The 18159-nt window shown below is 45.5% G+C and overlaps 8 protein-coding genes across 8 annotated transcripts; 4 read left to right on the forward strand and 4 right to left on the reverse strand.

Annotated features, from left to right (window-relative positions):
* Positions 1 to 221: 221 nt before the first annotated feature.
* On the reverse strand, positions 222 to 1326 carry GLAREA_11485 (Cyclin-like protein; the record flags this gene model as incomplete). The annotated part of the gene is made up of 2 exons (XM_008089628.1): positions 222 to 592; positions 651 to 1326. The coding sequence occupies 2 exons, from the start codon at positions 1324 to 1326 to the stop codon at positions 222 to 224; spliced, it is 1047 nt and encodes a 348-aa protein (XP_008087819.1).
* Positions 1327 to 2532: 1206 nt separating this feature from the next.
* On the forward strand, positions 2533 to 4244 carry GLAREA_11486 (P-loop containing nucleoside triphosphate hydrolase; the record flags this gene model as incomplete). The annotated part of the gene is made up of 5 exons (XM_008089629.1): positions 2533 to 2852; positions 2907 to 3322; positions 3376 to 3990; positions 4152 to 4175; positions 4228 to 4244. 5 exons carry the CDS (start codon positions 2533 to 2535, stop codon positions 4242 to 4244), a joined length of 1392 nt encoding a protein of 463 aa, XP_008087820.1.
* Positions 4245 to 5057: 813 nt separating this feature from the next.
* GLAREA_11487 (Subtilisin-like protein) lies at positions 5058 to 7260 on the reverse strand (the record flags this gene model as incomplete). The annotated part of the gene is made up of 4 exons (XM_008089630.1): positions 5058 to 5779; positions 5826 to 6087; positions 6137 to 6995; positions 7046 to 7260. The coding sequence occupies 4 exons, from the start codon at positions 7258 to 7260 to the stop codon at positions 5058 to 5060; spliced, it is 2058 nt and encodes a 685-aa protein (XP_008087821.1).
* Positions 7261 to 8380: 1120 nt separating this feature from the next.
* On the forward strand, positions 8381 to 9654 carry GLAREA_11488 (GroES-like protein; the record flags this gene model as incomplete). The annotated part of the gene is made up of 4 exons (XM_008089631.1): positions 8381 to 8660; positions 8708 to 8981; positions 9046 to 9130; positions 9205 to 9654. 4 exons carry the CDS (start codon positions 8381 to 8383, stop codon positions 9652 to 9654), a joined length of 1089 nt encoding a protein of 362 aa, XP_008087822.1.
* Positions 9655 to 9960: 306 nt separating this feature from the next.
* On the forward strand, positions 9961 to 10698 carry GLAREA_11489 (F-box; the record flags this gene model as incomplete). The annotated part of the gene is made up of 1 exon (XM_008089632.1): positions 9961 to 10698. One exon carries the CDS (start codon positions 9961 to 9963, stop codon positions 10696 to 10698), a length of 738 nt encoding a protein of 245 aa, XP_008087823.1.
* A 1494-nt stretch (positions 10699 to 12192) lies between these two features.
* Positions 12193 to 14490, forward strand: GLAREA_11490 (uncharacterized protein; the record flags this gene model as incomplete). Its single annotated transcript, XM_008089633.1, has 3 exons — positions 12193 to 12240; positions 12303 to 12677; positions 12727 to 14490. 3 exons carry the CDS (start codon positions 12193 to 12195, stop codon positions 14488 to 14490), a joined length of 2187 nt encoding a protein of 728 aa, XP_008087824.1.
* A 485-nt stretch (positions 14491 to 14975) lies between these two features.
* Positions 14976 to 16016, reverse strand: GLAREA_11491 (uncharacterized protein; the record flags this gene model as incomplete). The annotated part of the gene is made up of 1 exon (XM_008089634.1): positions 14976 to 16016. The coding sequence occupies one exon, from the start codon at positions 16014 to 16016 to the stop codon at positions 14976 to 14978; it is 1041 nt and encodes a 346-aa protein (XP_008087825.1).
* A 605-nt stretch (positions 16017 to 16621) lies between these two features.
* GLAREA_11492 (uncharacterized protein) lies at positions 16622 to 17869 on the reverse strand (the record flags this gene model as incomplete). The annotated part of the gene is made up of 1 exon (XM_008089635.1): positions 16622 to 17869. The coding sequence occupies one exon, from the start codon at positions 17867 to 17869 to the stop codon at positions 16622 to 16624; it is 1248 nt and encodes a 415-aa protein (XP_008087826.1).
* Between the last annotated feature and the right edge of the window lie 290 nt (positions 17870 to 18159).

An 18159-nucleotide genomic window follows, 5' to 3' on the forward strand; every position in this document is an offset into this window, starting at 1 on the left:
TGACTTTTCTTCCTCTGATGCCGCCCCTATAACTTCTTTTCCGAAGTCATTGGTGCCAAACTCGTCCGACTGAAACATCAAGTGCATATAAAGTGATCGTTGCCCAAAAGCCTTAACCCCAAGCAACAGAAATTCAGTCTGAACGTTGAATAGTCCCCAGAACCACACGATAGGCCATAGCGATATTTTCTAAATCCACCTCACGCAGAGGGACCACCCATTCAAACGGGAGGAAGATTGTTAATATTCCCTTTGCCATCCTTAATCCAATCAGGATCAATTAACCTCTCTTTCTCATTGTAGAGATGTTTGTAGGCGGTACGGATGGTTCCATCGCTGACACCGGCAACGACCGAGATTTCTTTCGGTGTTTTTGGTTTGCCAAGTAGATGAGAGGCCATGTAGATGCAAGCTGCCGCGACTGACAGAGGCGAGCGTCCTGCAAGCTCAGCGACAGTAGGCGTTTTCTCGGCAAGTCCAGATGAGACCTTGACGAATTGTTGAGACTTGAGCCCAAGTTGACTGCAGTAACGAAGGCACAGATCGACCGCATTGGTAGACTGTGTATTCTTGTATTCTTCTTTGGGGGGCCCTTTGAAGGTTGATGTTAATAACTTTCACTTTATACATAGCATATCTACACAGCTTACCGTTTACCGCATTCTGCTTCGCATTGTTTTGCTTGCCAAAAAATGCCTCGAGCGACTTGAAAACCCGACCAATATCCTTCTTTGAGACCTTCGTCAGGGCGAAGATTTCTCGGAAAGTTCGTGGGACATTGCACTGGCGGCATGCGATAAAGATACATCCGGCGATGATAGCATCTTGCGACTTGCCCTTGAAGGCTTTGCCATCGTCGACTTGCTTGAACAAGTACTTTGCAGTATCAGAGACATTCTTGGGAATATTGACAGCATCACAATGGGCACCGATTTCTTTGTAAGCGGCAAGAAGACTCTTGGTGGATTTGTCGTTGCCGGTTTTACCTTGGGCACGGAGTAGATCTCTGCTTCGGGCGTTACCATCGCCATAAGCAATGGTGGTTTGGAGTTGAGAACCGTTGAGAAGAACGTTAGGACCATCACCTACACGAGATGGATCGTCGTTGCCTTGATCATCGTTCGCGAATGTACGCCACTCGGATCGACTATCCACCACGCGCTCTCCGAGGACGAGGCCGCAAGATGCGCAGACCATGTCTCCTGAAGAGAACTCCTCCACGAGATTAGGAGGGTACTCCTTACAATCCTTGCACATCAAGGTCATGTTGAGGTTGTCTGCCCAACCTTCGCCTCCATTTTCAGGCTGCGCTTGTTGAGTCATCATCTTGGGTTGGTAACGTTTTGGCCGATAGATGTTATCGAGTTCGTCGAACACTGGACGACGAGGTTTGCGACGACGGACTTCCTTGCGCTTCTTCGATACCGCTTTTCGTGTTCTTTGGTCTTTGGTCGGCTTGGTACAGAGAAGTGTTGTAGTAAGCTTCTTGAAGAGTGGAGAATGCAGTTTGGCGGTATTTTAAAGGCAAGCGTCAGACGCAGTGACGAATCTCGTGCAGTGTATTCTATTCACCAAACGCTCTGGGGAAGCGCTTCTGAATAGAAAGCGAATCTGCGGTTAATCTGGCGATACCGAAATCTGTTCGTTGCGAAGCTGAACCGAATGATCAAGATCGTGAAGAATTCCTGAATGGATACAGGAAAGTGACGTCGAGACCGTTCGAGAACCTGTCGAACCGAGAGACGTGGAAGCGTCGACTAAGAGATAGGGTATGGGTGAATCAAGAAAATGCGTGTCGAGGATGAGGTATTGAGAAATGGGTGTGGAGGAATGTGGGAGAAGGGTGAACTTTGCGACCGTCGCCCGACGATGAATTCTACAGAACAAGATGGGACCAGTAAAGGCGTCTGCGGAGTTCAAAACCGTGGAAGTTGTCAGTTACTATCGCTGGAAAGATGACCGGCAGCTTTTGGTTGTTTGAAAGCGACAGTTTGCGACGTTCTTCGTTATGGCGAGCGAGCGTGAAGAGGAGATGAGGAGGAGAAGTCTGCGACCGATGCGTGCCTAGAAGATATGCGAGAAAGTTGGGATCATCACGTGGGCATGAATCGGGCGGAGCCAAATCGAATGTGCACGAATGTGCTTCGAACCCCACCACTTTTTACTAAGGACGCATTCCTCTTCTGATTATTGTATATTGTGCCGTCATAATCAGTCACTAGGACAATCCGATCGATTATTTACTTTAGCAACGTAAATGAATGTTCCTTCTGACACAATATCACCTGACTCTCAAGACTTGGATTAAAATAGATCCACTTTTATGTTTGGAGCACCCGACCGTCTAGACCCACCTACCGGATTACGGAGCCAAAGCTGCCTGAGATCTCGCTACGCGACTTTTGGAAGCTCGAAGCAGCTGTGAGAGCACCTGCAGTACATCTTCAATCTTGACATCACCTCAATCAATCCTTCCTAACCGCATCACCACCGGACTTTCACAAACCGAACTATATCCCATATACGTACAACATGTCCACCTTGGAAGATCTCGATGACCTTGAGCGCGAGAACAAGGAGGATAAGAATGGCGATGGCGACAAAGACAAGAAGTCCAAGAAGTCCGACCAAAATGGCGATGCTGAGATGAAGGATGCGGAGCCAGAGGACAAAGAAGAGGATCCTATAGATGAGGAAATCTATAATCTGAGCACACAAGATATTCTTACACGGAGGAGGTTGTTAGAAAATGATTCTCGAATCATGAAGAGCGAGTTCCAGCGGTTATCACACGAGAAATCTACGATGGGCGAGAAGATTAAGGACAATCTAGACAAGATCGAGAACAATCGGTATGTACTGGTGGATGGAAATGGGATGGGGTGATGAACTGACATCCAAGTTAGGCAATTACCATACTTAGTTGGAAACGTGGTTGAGCTTCTCGATCTCGATCCAACAGCCGAATCGCAAGAAGAGGGTGCTAATATCGACTTGGATGCTACTCGTGTTGGAAAGTCCGCCGTAATCAAGACATCTACTCGACAAACAATCTTCCTGCCTCTTATTGGTCTCGTCGACCCCGAACAACTCAAACCCGGAGATCTGATCGGTGTAAACAAGGATTCCTATTTGGTTCTGGATACTCTGCCAGCCGAATATGATAGCAGAGTCAAGGCTATGGAGGTCGACGAGAAGCCGACAGAAAAGTACACAGATGTCGGTGGGTTGGATAAGCAGATTGAGGAACTGGTAGAGGCAATCGTCTGGCCAATGAAGGAAGCAGAACGTTTCAAGAAGATTGGTATCAAAGCTCCAAAAGGTACAGGCTCTAGGAAATATCATCTACGTTGAGGATTCTGCTAACACAACAAGGTGCCCTCATGTATGGACCTCCAGGTACTGGAAAGACCCTTCTCGCTCGAGCTTGCGCCGCCCAAACCGATGCGACCTTCCTTAAGCTTGCTGGTCCACAACTTGTACAGATGTTCATTGGTGATGGAGCTAAGCTGGTCCGAGATTGTTTCGCATTAGCAAAGGAGAAGGCGCCTTCGATCATCTTTATTGATGAGTTGGATGCCGTGGGTACAAAACGTTTCGACAGTGAGAAGAGTGGAGACAGAGAAGTGCAGAGAACTATGTTGGAATTGCTCAACCAACTGGATGGTTTCGCGTCGGATGACAGAATCAAGGTTCTTGCCGCCACAAATCGTGTCGATGTTCTAGATCCTGCCTTGCTACGTTCTGGTCGACTCGACAGAAAGATTGAGTTTCCTCTACCAAATGAGGAAGCTCGAGCGCAAATCTTGAAGATTCACAGCAGAAAGATGACAGTGGATGATGCAGTCAACTGGCCTGAATTGGCTCGCAGTACTGATGAGTTCGGAGGAGCTATGCTGAAAGCTGTGTGTGTTGAGGCGGGTATGATTGCGCTTAGGACTGGTAAAAATAAGATCGGACACGAGCATTATGTTGATGCGATTACCGAAGGTATGTGCTCCTTTCTTACAGCCCTGATCTGGGCGCTACAAATTATTGCCTTGCGCTCGGGAAACTCAACCCACAGGAGTGTTTCCCCTCAAGACTGTTTCGTTCCCTGTCACGCGTGTTTTTACGATAACATAAGATACGTTTACTGACTAGTGTTATAGTGCAAAGCAAGAAAAAGGAGAGCTGTAAGTCATATCCCATCCCTACATCTAACAGGGCCTTACTAACTTCTGATAGTATCCCATTACAGTTAGACAAGCGTGGTGCTTCATTTTATGGTATTCGCATGGTATGGGTTCATCACCCATTTGTAATCTTAGACCAGCAACATGGAATTTTTATGAATGTAGTTGACGTTGAAGTTTCCGGACACCATGACTCCACATGACATATCTCCCTTTTATTAGTCCTTCCAAAGTTTTAAGTTGTAATACGGAGAGGGTTTTCTCTGCCATACCTTGCTCACCAAGCTCTCATGCGGTCTGTACAGTTGCTCATAGCGTAGTCGTCGCGCGCCTTCGTGGCTTGTATAGGTAAATAACATGGTTGACCCATTAGTGTACTCACCTGTAGGGCTTTCGGCTGGCTCTGTTCTAGCAGACATCCTAGTCATGGAATCGGATATCCCTCTGCTGCTCCAAATAACAAGATCTAGGTTATGAGAATCGAAAAGCGGTATACTTCTGGGCAGTTCTCATGACTGGTCATTTCTGCACAGATATGACTTTGTAGTGCGATTGAGCGAATGGGTTGTGAAATATTGACACTAGGTTCTCTACACGACAGCAAGTCTGATATTCACATTGGACAGCTAGTCTAAGGAGAAGTCCGTTGACGCGATTTTACGAGAGGTATACATTTTTTAGTTGCCAGTTCAGACTAATTTATAGCAGATGAAACATCAATTCCAATTCTTTGGTTTGCGTTCACAAGCCACCTCTGGGGCTTTAGCTCTTGGGGAGCTGTTCTAGACTCTCCAACTTCATCGAACCACAGCGCTTACCCATCCCTCTAGATTCATTTCATATCTCCACCACCAGCACCACCAGCACCACCTACATTTCGACTCATGGCAATTTCATATAATACTCCAACATCTTAGGAAAATTCGGCGTCCCCAATCCCGTCACCGGATCCCAACCTTTAACAGCCGAAAACCCAACAGTCCCACAACCCGGATTCGTTCCATTCGTAATGTCATTCAACATGCCCGGATTAGCATACAAACTCGGATTCAAGAACCCAATTGGCGATTTCCCAGCATTCAGCCGCTCTTCATTGATCCTGTTGAACACCGCAGAGACGATAGGCGCAGACGCAGAAGTCCCGCCAGAAAGCCGAACACGCCCGCCTGAGTAGACAGCGATATTATCACCCACCGCAGCAATATCAGGAATCCCACGACCAATTCGGTTATACACACCACCCGAACTACCAACCAGCGCATCAATATCCGCTTTTTTCGTGATATTGCTAGTATCACCAGCAAGCGCGCTATACGATTTATACGGCGGATTGTGCTTCTCGAAGAACGTCGACACGGCACTGGCTTGGTACTTTGGGATGGGATAGACGTTGGAGAACCCGCCGCCGGAGGAGAAATTCACGGAGTAAGGATGCCCGGCTGGGTCGTAGACGGCGCTTTCGGGATCATAGACGGTCTTGCCGGGGTAGACTTTGGTGGCGCCGACGGAGGTGACGAAGGGGCAGGTGCCGGGCCAGGTGGGGTTGAAGACGTCGAGGTTGGGGCCCAGACAGCCTGTTGGACCGTCGATGTCGCCTGGGTAGTCTGGTACAAGTTAGTATAAGTCTATGATGGCGGGAGGGTTGCGTACTTGACACTCCGGAGTCGCCGCTGGCGAAGAGGAAGGATACGCCTTGGAGTCCTAGTTTCATGTATTCGAGACATTGTCTTTTCTGGTATGAGATAGGGAGATCGGATTCTTGACCGCCGTAGGAGAGGGAGATCACGTTTGTGGGTTTGAAGGTGCCGCACATGAGTTTTCCGGCCCAGCCTCCGATTCTGGGATCTGGGTAGGCTTGGTCTAGGTTTGGGTCATTGCCGGTCTCGTTGTAGGCGGCGAATGTACAGTAGGACTGGGTTGACGATTAGTAAAATGTGGTTTGGGGAGTGAGAGCGACTTACTCCGTCTAGAGCATCGAGGAAAGTGTTGAAGCCAAAGGTGTATGTATCTTCTTGGTCGGATTGCACAATATAGTCATCGACTTCGTAATCTGTAAGTGTTTGGGGATATACAATAGGATAAGCGAGTTGAAGATCTAGGTTGCACTCTGTACCAGCGTAGTTGAGATCATCAGAAGCTTGCATGCCTCCATCGATGTTTGCTGCTACCGGATGCGTTCCGTTCGGAATCTTGCCTGAAGTATAATTGGTAAAGAACGAGTCCAAGTCATACTGAGTATAGAATTGTAGCTCAGACTCGAAGATACCCAAACTATTGTTTGGGTGTGGTAGTCTATGGGAAACTGGTGGGATCTTGTATAATGCGGCAATACAGGCTGGTGTAATTGCTACATCACACGTGCTTAGGTCGCTGTTATTGTAGTGACCATTAGGAGACGTTTGAAGGACTTCGTGCAAAATGCGCTTCTCGATGTCTTTCCTCGCCTGCGGTATTTTGGAATCCCGTTTCTTCTGCCACGATTCAACAGGAGCTAGAAGTTTGATACCCGGGGTAATGTAGTCGATATGACGACGAATATTCTTTGGCAAATGATACTCGTCACTTGAAGGCATTACACCTCCGGTAACGGAATCTTTGTACTCGTGGTACGTGGTGTACAGAAGCTTCTCGGCCTCTTCGACGGTAGCGTAAAAGGCAAACCATCCTTTATTTTCAGAGTGAGATATCCTGCTTGATGGAATACCGCCATCTATTAGCCAGTTGCGGACTTCTCTTTCTGTTTCATCTGACGGACGGAATGCGTTGATCACATCATCAGCAGTCCAGTGCTTGCCAAAATTTGAGGATGATGGGTCGGAACTAAATAACGATCAGCAAAAGTAGAATCTGGTTAGTTGTAACGAACTTACACATCCATTAAGTGCTCGTAGCCTTTGTCTAAGTTATTTTGAGCAAGACCAATGCGCATGGGAAGTAGTTTCCGAGGCTCGACACGTTTTTCTTTTGTCCATCTTGGATGTAAGACTTCTCGCTTCTCGTGTACCTCATGATGTGGGGGAATTGCGGTGGCATCTAGTAACCCACAGACTGCTGCCAAAAGAGCTATAACTTTTACAGAAACCATCTCGACAATGCTCAGAAGTTTGAATCTGATTGATGGAATGAAATCAGCTCAGTACAGATATGTAGAAACATTTATACTCTGTTGCAGACCCCGCAATTGTGCGATCTGCAGTTGCTGCTGATTTTATGCCAAGCCTAATACAGCAGGTCGAAATGTTGCACGGTAATGACATATTTCGGTAGTCGTTATCAGCCTAGCTCGTCGGCTATAAGCAAGCATTGCAGATTAGTGCTGAGAATTGCGGGATAAATGGTTTGATGTTCGCGGTGTTTGCTGGATGTGTAGGTATAGAATAAAGTGTCGGTTATATCCTTGGCGTGGTGCATTCGAAAAGGGGGGGTTGTGAAGAGCTGGTGACGGCATTCATGCAGATTCTCCGCCATGAAATATCATCAACATATGTGTTGAAGATTACAACCGATACTCATCTCTCTGAATTTTAAATAGTCGTCACTCAAAAATGTACATAACATCTCGGCCCGGACGTTCATCAACATCACAGAGAGGTTCGGGACGCACTCGGGTGGGTGCTCTGTGTAATAACATCCGCGTACGAACGTCGTATTGAACTGAGCATAGTTACGAGATATTCCTTGAGAGAGGATAAGATATCACGGTAATCCCGTCACCTCTTTAAAAAATCTTATGGCCTGAGAATTAATTATCATTAGAACTTTCGGGTTGGAAGTTAGGATTGTATTCGGGCTACGACAAGACCTCGGTCTTGTTACATTTGCGCAAAATCTTGGTCTCAACCGTGTGGCTCCACCACCCAGTTTGAAGAAACTAGAGTTTGGAAGAATTTGAAAGAGGAAATTGAGTTTATTATGTCTACTTGAAACATATTCAAGTTGTGTTTTTCGACTTTGCGTTCTTTCACGTGACCGGACCCCGCGGTCCCCGCGGCTTCCGACGAATCTATAAGTTGATGCTGCTTACAGAATTGCGAGCACACACTGCTTTGAAATCATGCCTCAATTCTCTTTTATGTTTCACAACAGAAGAAATACATCGTCAGCGCTAAGGTCTTGTCGATTTTCAACATTACTATATAATAAACCATTAATCGTAGGAGCACAATGGGTTCAAACGGCAGATATCTCATCCTTTCCTCAAGAAAATGGCATCTCCAATCAATCATGGCGTCGTCAAACTTGCAGTTGGAGAAGCAAAACTCAGCACAATTCCGATCCCCAAAATTCGTGATGGTTATCTCCTAGTAAAGACCGCCGCTGTGGCACTCAATCCTACAGATTGGCAGACAGTCGATGAGGAAAACCCACCATCAACACCGCCTTTACTTCTAGGCTGCGATGCAGCTGGTGTAGTGGTAGAAGTAGGTAAAGGTATTAACAAGCCTTGGAAAAAGGGCGACCGAATTGCCTGTATTGCTCATGGCGGTATGTTATCATCATCGCTTCATATTCGTGGTACTAAACTATGATAGGTAATGAGGTTGAGCCTACGGATGGATCGTTTGCCGAATATATTCTCATGAAAGGCGATATAGGTATTCATTTACCTGACCATGTTTCGTTTGAACAAGGAGCTGCCATTGCTTCGGGTATAAATACTGCGGCTTTGAGCATGTACTCACCGAAGACACTTGGTTTTCAAGTTCCTACTTTTCCTATCCAACAAAGCAGTGGAGAGGAGAAATTTGTTCTTATCTATGGTGGAAGTTCGGCTTCAGGAACAATTGCTATCCAGTTCGCCAAGTTGTAAGTCATCATTTATACGGAGCACGAATAAAATGTGAAATACTAATTCACGTCTACTTAACAGGTCCGGATTTACGGTTATAACGACTGCATCCCGGCGAAATTTCGATATGCTGAAGGGCTTCGGGGCTGACCATGTTTTTGACTATGTATTTGCTCCCTCCTTGCCTGTTCCCAGGATAATCTAAGGTCTATTACTGCCACTTGCTAACTAATTATAAAGCGAGATCCAAACTGCGGCAAGGTCATCCGCGAATTGACAAAAAACAAACTCCGGCATGTCCTTGACACAATCGCTGTTCCCGAATCCGCTCAAATATGCGCCGATGCATTATCATCTTCCAGCGATGCCGGTCCACTTTTATACGTCAACCTTCTCGGGATCCAAAATCCTCGATCAGACGTGGAGTCCAGGTTTATGTTAGGCTACACTGCTAGTGGAGAGCGTTTCGTTATTGAAGGTCAAGAATGGCCCGCAAGTCCTGAAGATTTTGACCTTGCTAAGACATTTGTTGCGCTCTCTGAGAAGTTGTTGGAGGCAAATCTGATCAAAAATCATCCCATCAAACTGATGGAAGGTGGATTGGGGGGCATCTTGGATGGAATGCAGTATTTGAAGGATGGCAAGGTGAGTGGGGTTAAGGTTGTTTATCAGGTTGGTGACGCGCTATGAAACACTTACAAGCGGATATTTCACGTTTGTCTTAGATTTGTATGCTATTTGAAGAGCGATTTGCCCATAGCGAAACCTTGGCTTCCTCTTTCTAAAGACACATGTTATCAGCTATTCTCTAATTAATTGTGTCGTTCTGTCATCTATGACAACAGTCGGCAGGGATTATGAGCTTGGACAAATGACGAGAGTGGGCTATTGCCTAGACTCAACATTCGACGTCTCTCAAAGCTCCACAACCAACCCATCGCAGTATTTGGTGGCTACTAAGACTATAAAACGCAATACAACGCGGTCCATAATAAAATGGCCGAAATTTCCAGAATGTTCCTCCTCCCAGAAATCCTAACCCAAATCCTCCTCCACATCCCACCTCGAGATCTCATCACATCTTGCAACCGCGTCAACACCCACTGGAACAACATCATCGCTAACTCATGCTCTATTCGCCAATTATTATTTTTCTCATCATCTCCACAATCATCTAACACCACCAAACAATTCAACACCCTCCTAATCCGCTATTTCCCCAAATACTTCCCCGACCCCGTAAAATCACACTTCAAACTCACTTCCTGGCAAAAGTCTCATGGCGAGTCACCCCACGAAATCGCACGTCGTGAAGCATTCACTCGCAAAGGCGCTTCCTGGCGTGACATGTTTCCTATTCGAACCCACCTCACCGAGTCCACACCATGGAACAATCCCTCCAAGCCCCTTGTAGTCACAAAAACAGAAACATACGACGGAGGCCAAACGATTTCGCAAGCCTCATTTGCTAGCGATGAACCTTGGACAATGAGTAGATTGTATGATGTGATTGAAGAAGCGGGTGAGGGTGCGGGGAATGTGGTGGGGGATTGGACGATGGATTGGGATGCTGGTGAGGTGAATGTGAGGCATCTAGTCACTTGTGAGGATGGTGTTGACGGGGATAGAAGTGTGTGGAGGTGTGAGGGAAATGAGGGGGTGGAGGTTGAGTGGAGGGTGTTAGAGGAGTTTGGAGAGGATGATGAGGGGTATTGGGTTGGTGAGTTTGATTAGGGGATTTTCGTGAGAGACGTCGGTGTGATGTGTGATCAGCTGTTGAAGACATCTGATTTTATACGATTTCTAGCTTATTTCGCTCTTATTGATTAGAAGCAGTCTATTATCTATACAGACGTATCAGCTAGCGTAAAGAGCCGCCAATCAACAAGTTAGGAAACCAAATAGGCCTTTTTTAAATCATGCTCTCTCATTTGTTTCACTGTTTTTAAATGTGGCGGGTGATTTGAAACATACAAAGCAATGTTCAGATGGACTTTTTACTAGTGAACCTTCGGTGTAACCTTTAAATGTCAAGCTCTCAAGGAAGACTCACCCCAGGGATACTTGAAGGTGAGTTCAAACACCTCATATTGCCAAACCATTCTAGAAAACTCAGGCTACCTCTTCCAATATCTGATTTTGAATGATTATTCACAAGGTGATGATGCTTTGGCTGGCAATCATCAAGATGGCTTATTTGAGAATATTAAACATGCTGTTAGATCTCTATTGTCGCTTGTAGCAGACATGATTTCCTGGTCTTGAGAACGATTTTTCAAGAAGGTCTATGTAGACATGACTTCTAGTGTACGAACATCAACCTTTCCCTTTTATTTTCCCTTTGGTGAAACAAACATTTGAAGCTACTCATTTTTCAAAGATCAAGTCCTCATATTTGGGTTGTTTGCAATAGCTTCACCTCATCTCAAATAACCATGTGATACTCTGAAAGTGTGTGAATATATCCACATCTTCACCAGCCACAACATTGTTTACACAATAACCTCGCTTAATCTCATGACCTCCTTTTCACCAAAACTATGAAAGAAGATTCACACTATGTATTTAGATTAACAAGTCTGTAGCCTCAGTTTATTAAACTCAGCTCTTTTATTTAATACGTCTCAACTGCTTAGGATGGAAGATACTAACCTACAAAGAGTCCATGTTTTCATTGAAGATAAAATCACATGAGAATAATCCAGCCCCACCAACACAATAAACCAAAACCTATGATCACTTTTAACACTCTAAAATACAGATTCACGTCTCTTACACTCAAGTGCGATTCGAGGGCTGGTGTTACACACAAGCCTTTGGATTCATTTTGGAACAAACTATTCCATCAGGTATCCACATTTTCACCGAGTGGAAGATATCACCTGGCTGAACATCAAGTAACTTTAACCTAAACCAATCTCTTTCAGGACTTCGCTTAACATGCTTTACCTCCAAACACCTCTGAATTAACTCTTGTGATCAAGTTTAGCCTAGAGCAACACCATATTCACGAACATGTCGATATTTTGCCCAGCCTCCCTTTTATCACTACCTGGTTGTGGTCTCATTCTTAGGCCAGGTGTTCTTGTTATACCTTATACCATATATATTTACTCTCTTATCTGGGGACATAGAACAATGAACTTACAAAAACATTCATCAAACTAATTGGTATCAATCCCAACTTGTCCAAGCTAGGTTTCTTATGCTAGAACATTGCTTAACACCATGGACTGCCAAATGGAAAAAGAGGAGCTGCCAATATCAGCTAATCCTGTAAGCGCACCAACATCTACATGCCTCTCTGAAAATTGTACACTAACCTACCGAATCACTAGCCTAATAGTAAAGACACCGCAACTCTCAAGCGTACAGAAGATGAGATCTCATCAACCATAACCGTGGCACCTCCACCCGCCTTGAAAAAGCGTGCAAAATCTTCTCGATCCCGCCATTCCAAAAAGGCCAAGAAGAGAACAGCACGACCCTTAGATTATCTCCATGACTCATCTGCCGATGATGAGGATTCTGATCCCGATTATGTGGAGAAGGAACACAACAAAGTGTATAGGAGTCAAGTGAGTAGCGCCGAAACGGATGGTACGAGAAGGCCCATCAGAAGTAATTGGCGCTCTCCAATTGGACCGGATGATAAGATCGTTAAGACTTTGATGGGGATGGGTGGAGATGATGAGACGGACGAGGGAATGAAAGTCAAGAAAGAGGCGAAGAAAGATAAAATGAAACTTGAAGTTGTTGAAGAGAGATGACGAAGAGGCTGAGGATGAAGAAAAAGTTCCTGAGAAGCCAGAGACTCAAAAGAGTCTCACTGCCAGGAGAGAGAATCTGAAGCGAGAGGCAGCCATTGAGCAAATCAAGATCTGGGGCGACGACCGTCCAATCTATAAAACGATACTCGTCGAAGAAAAGGGCCAGAAGCGGTACGAGCACAGTCTTCAATCCTACTGTCAAGGCAAAACCGACGATACACTTCGCAACGAGATGAGCAGACATGTCCACGACACCATCAACAAATCTCGCTTACGGACTAAAGCCGAACTCGACACGATGGGATGGACCTATATTGAACCCGGAATCCCACACTATCTCGTCACCAATCACGGAGTGAGAATCTTTCTCTTCCTCGCTATATCCGCGGAGATGATATTCGGATTGAAAGACGGCATTTTGGAAGGTGAGGAAGGATTGAAGGCTATACAGAAGATATATGCAGCGCCTGATCTCGAAGCCAGACTTAAGAAGATGGCGCATTCTAATCAAGCGGCTTTTAAGGGAGAGGCATGGGATTTCGGACCTACGCATCAGATGGGATCGCGCTTTAATGCTCGTGGACCGATTCTGAAGCATGGAGATCCGGAATTTTGTCGTGCGAGTCGGATTATGACGAAACATGCGTGTACGTTGCTTGAGACATTTGTCTCGGAAGATGATCAAATGGTTGAGGCTGCCAAGCGTTATTTTGTTGATAATGCGTCGATTTCTATGTCTGATGAGAATAACTTCACGTTATGTGGACATCAAGTCAATATCTCGCCTATTTCGATGGTGCCGAATGGTGGAAGAATGTTGCCGGGTAGTATCAAGTCGAATGGAGAGCTTCATATTGATGGGAATGATGTACGACACAGCTTGACGGTTGTGATCAATCTATCTACGGATCCAGCTGATCATTTTTGTGGACGTTTCAACCTCCCAGCTCAGCGAATTACAGTCACGACTGACCCTTTCTCGGCCGTTATCTTTCGAGGTACGCTACCACATTTCACGACTGGCGGAGGACCATATTCTCCTGAAGCACCTTTGGGCTCGCCGTTGAGAATGCCAATCCCGGAGCATCTCAAAGATCATTGGACTCCCGGATTGGCAAGCAAACGCATTGCAAGTGTCCATTTTGCAAATCGAAATCTTGGTAACCCTTACCCATTGCCGCGCTTTACCAAAGACCTCGTTTGCGATGGAGCCATCTCCCTCTATCAAACTCAACGACATCTGAACGAAACTCGCTTAAGACTGGCAATGAAAAACGCGTTCATGCTGGAGCATCCAGATGAACCCAAACATCCACCGCCCAATACGGATCCCGAATATTGGTACGGACAGTTTTCATGGATCAACGAAAATGGTGAACAGGAATCTGTCAGTCGCTGGATTGTAGACGAGAAACTGAAATACAGGGGACGAGAAGACCCGGTGCTGAAAAAGCTGCACAAGGATCTCCAGAGCGTCTCGTGCCAGGTGCGTTATCCTAAGCCGCTTGTACTAGACGAGAATGGAAACATACCACCAGTACAGTATCGAGCGAACGGAAGGAGAAAAGAACCGCCGCCGATATACATGAAGCAACCAGCTGAGGTTCGCTGGAACAATGTCAACGGCGAGATGCCTCCGTTCCAACCGACGGTCGACAAGGTGCCTGGCAATCCAGCGTGGGCCCCGGAAGTGGTTCCTGGGCCATCTGATATACGTCGTGGAGGCTTGCGTAGATACTTCAGACCAATTGTCTAAATTTACTGGCGTTGTAGTAAAAGAACAAGGGGATTAAGTAGGAGACGGAAGGACGGAGAATATTTTGATCAATTTTGAAGGAGTGGAAATGGGGATTGTGAAATTAATGGATTTGTTTGTGGCGAGGCATTGATCAGTATGGACTGGGTATCAAGGGCATGGGAAATGGTTGGTGGGATGAGATGAGAGGAGAACCTATCCGTTTCTTACACGAAAGATAGTAACGAATCAATAAATTATTATGAACCATAAGACCAAGTAGCCGTCTCTTCCAAAATGTGTGATTGGGTATCACCGTCGCTTTTACGGCTGACATGAAGAAGTCTAGCTTCCAGCCACCATATACTACCGCTAATCTAACCTCTCAGCAGCACTTCCCATGCCAAAGTTCGCAACCAAACCCCTCTTACTACTTGTCATATACTTCCGAGCGTGCTGGGCTGTATGATGACTAAATGAATGACTAAAAGGTGCACTAAGTAAGCTTAAGGAGATGTCGCTGATGAGGTGTAAGCAGGCGGGTTCGAAGTAGGCAATGTTGACTGGGAGTTGATAGAGGTATAAGAAGGCAGGAGCGGGTCCACAGACGCGTAATCGGGTAGAGGAAACTTATAATCTATGATGCTCTTAGGTGCAGGCGGTCCAGGCATCGCAAAATGTTGTTGGACAACGATGGCAGTTGCACTCATAACAAAAGGATCCACTTTCATAAAGACAGATCTTGTCCCATAATCACCCGCCTCCTGCCACCAGTGATCCGCACGATTGCTACCTTGGAAAAAGTTTGACTGGGAGCTCATTGCATAGTGGCCTACCAGCCCTCTATACTTGAAGATCTCGTGTAACATTATCGCAGCGGAACTGAACGCAAAGTTTTCGATGATCTCCTGACCACGGTTGTCGTTTTTGTGTTTGTCGAGAAGGTCCACTAGTAAGTCTGTATTGAAAAATTCAGGGCACCAGATTGTTGTGTAAGTGATTATAGAATAAGGTGTACCCTCTAGATCTTTAAAGGTCTTCCCTGAAATTTGACCGGGGAAGCATTTCTGATCAGGGTCTTCGCAAGACCAATAGATGAGTGTAGTGGGATCCATGGGTTCATTAAACAGCTTAGTAAGGCGTGCAAAGCTTTGACCGATGGCTTTTGAGTCCTTCCTTCTTCTATCGCTACTCGTGTCGTTCCATTCATCACCTAACCAGTCCTTAAGGGCAATGTCGTTGTTGAAGCCTTGATGAGGTTCTACTAGATATGTCCCCAGCTCCCGAGCCTCATTCCAGGACAAAATGAGTTTAGACTTTTGTTCATGGGTACACGTGGGGTCCAAAAAGAGACGTGTGGGTGGGCGATCAAGAATTCCTTCAGCACTATCTGAAAGGTGTGGCCAGCCTTTCTCGTTTGGAGGAATTGGTGTTGCGTCAACATCGAGCACAGGTGTCTCTGGTGGGGCCTGTCCTGGCGTTTGGGGAGATGGCCCTGCAACGGCGAGACTTATAAGAGTCGAAACTAGTAATACTAGAATACGCATAGTGCCTATAAAAGAAGAGTATTTCTAGTACGTATTGATTTGTTGTTGTTAGTATTAGAATGACAGGAAGTAGGGAATGATTAAGGAAATAATATAAAGATAAGCTTAGATAATCGTTTAAGTACTATCATTCGCCTTTATTGATATATACTACATATAGTATACATACTAGGAGATGTGTTATACCTTATTAGGACATTAAGAATCCCCTATTATTTAAGATATAATATATCGTTTATTAAACGATAGAAACCTTTCAAGGTAACGTTAGACTAATTTACATAACTACTACTATAAGACTTAGATAAGTGGTTTCTTACACAAAAGATAGTAATTGATTAAATTAAGAGTTATAGGCCATAGGCTTAAGCAGTCTCCTTTCCCAAAAGTTCTCCCAGACTTCGTCTTTCTCTCTTATCATCCCCCCCCGTAGCTAAGATGAGGAAATATTGCTCTCAGCTACTCCATACCTACGGCCAATGTCCCGCCTCAATTCTGAAAATAGTGAAATATGCAAGGAAGTCCCTCCAGCTTTTCTAGTAGTTTGAAAACTTAATAGGTCGTGCGGTCATCGAACAAAGATGGAATAGTACTGCACGTAACTCTCAACGGGTTGGTGCTGGTGTCTCGACAGCAGGCGAATTTGGATCGGGTTGACTAGAGGTGGAAGAAGGTAGATTTGGATTTGGTGTTGTGGTAGAGGTGTAAGAAGACGGATTCGGATCAGGTTGACTAGAGGTGGAAGAAGATGTATTTGGATCTAGTGTTGTAGTAGAGGTGGAAGATGGTGGATTTGGATCTATTGCTATGGTATAGGTGTAAGCAGGTGGCCTCGGCTCGGAGTCGTAACCAGGTGGAGGATCTGCAAGATTCCTGACGGCCTTAGGTATAGGCGGATATTCAGTTCCGTAGCTTTGGTAAACAAAAATAGCAAGCGCGTCCATAACGTAAGAATCCGCTGTTATATACGCATATTTGGTACCCCCTCCACCCGGTGCTTCCGTTCTGGCAAAATTCCAGACTTTTCCCGCTCGATCATTACCTTGAATGAAGTCATCTGGTTTGAGCGCCGGAAAGGATACCAGCCATTCATACTTGTAGACTTCGTGGAACTTAACTGTACCGGCATTAATCGCAAAATTGTCTATAAGCGACATAGCGAGCTCATCGCCTCTATACCTCTGAATTTGTTCTTCAAGTAACTCCAGCCCAAAAAAGCCCGGGCACCATATTGTTGTGTGGCAGTTCGGATAGGCACTCACGCCCTCTTCGTCGTTGTGAGTTTTCCCTGATATCTGGTTGGGCTCACATTTCTTTTCAACGTCTTCGCATGTCCAATAGATAACATGAGGTTCATATCTCTTTCCCTCGTAGAGTCTCCCATTGTTGACAATGTTAAGCTCGATGTAGTGTTTCCGTTGTTTGCGTATGGCACGTTCCTTGGCGTCGTCGTTAGTGTTATCCAAAGCTGCGCCGTCCCATCCCAGACCCAACCAGGCTACATGCGGGATCTCGAAATCATAGTCTTCTATGGCTGTTGATTGTGCTATTGACAGATTTTTTGCATCTGCCCATGCAGCAGAGAGTGTGAACTTTTGTTCACTGCTGCACTTGGGGTCTACAAAAATATTGGGGATAAAGTCAGATAATAGTGGCCAGCCTTTATCATTCCGCTCATCCGGTGGATCCCTTTCACCCTGCCATAATTCTGGTTCTGGTGCTCTCGATACTTCCGGAAATGCTTCCACTACGAGCGTTGGTGCCTCTAGTGGTGCCTGTCCTGGCACTTGAGCAAATGGACCTGCAACGGCAAGACCGAAGAAAATCGATAATAGTAGTATTGAAATAAGCATAGTAGTGTGTGGAAGAAGAACAATCCCAGTATGTGTTGTTGTCGGACAATGAGAAGTATGTAATGAAATAAAAACACAAAAATGAGCTTAATTACTCTTCTAAGTAAAACCCTTTGCCTTTCCTATACAGCATAAGTACCGGAAGTTGCATCATACCCCATTAGGACATCGACTATCGCCTACGATGAAGACAGAAAGAATAGTCGATTAATGATCTAAACCATTCGAGGCGATAAGACTGAAGTAAGACTTCAATGGTTAACATCAAACCCTATTCACTTGCTAGTTGA

This window comes from Glarea lozoyensis (assembly GCF_000409485.1).
Source record: "Glarea lozoyensis ATCC 20868 chromosome Unknown GLAREA8, whole genome shotgun sequence".
NCBI classification, from domain to species: Eukaryota; Fungi; Ascomycota; class Leotiomycetes; order Helotiales; family Helotiaceae; genus Glarea; species Glarea lozoyensis.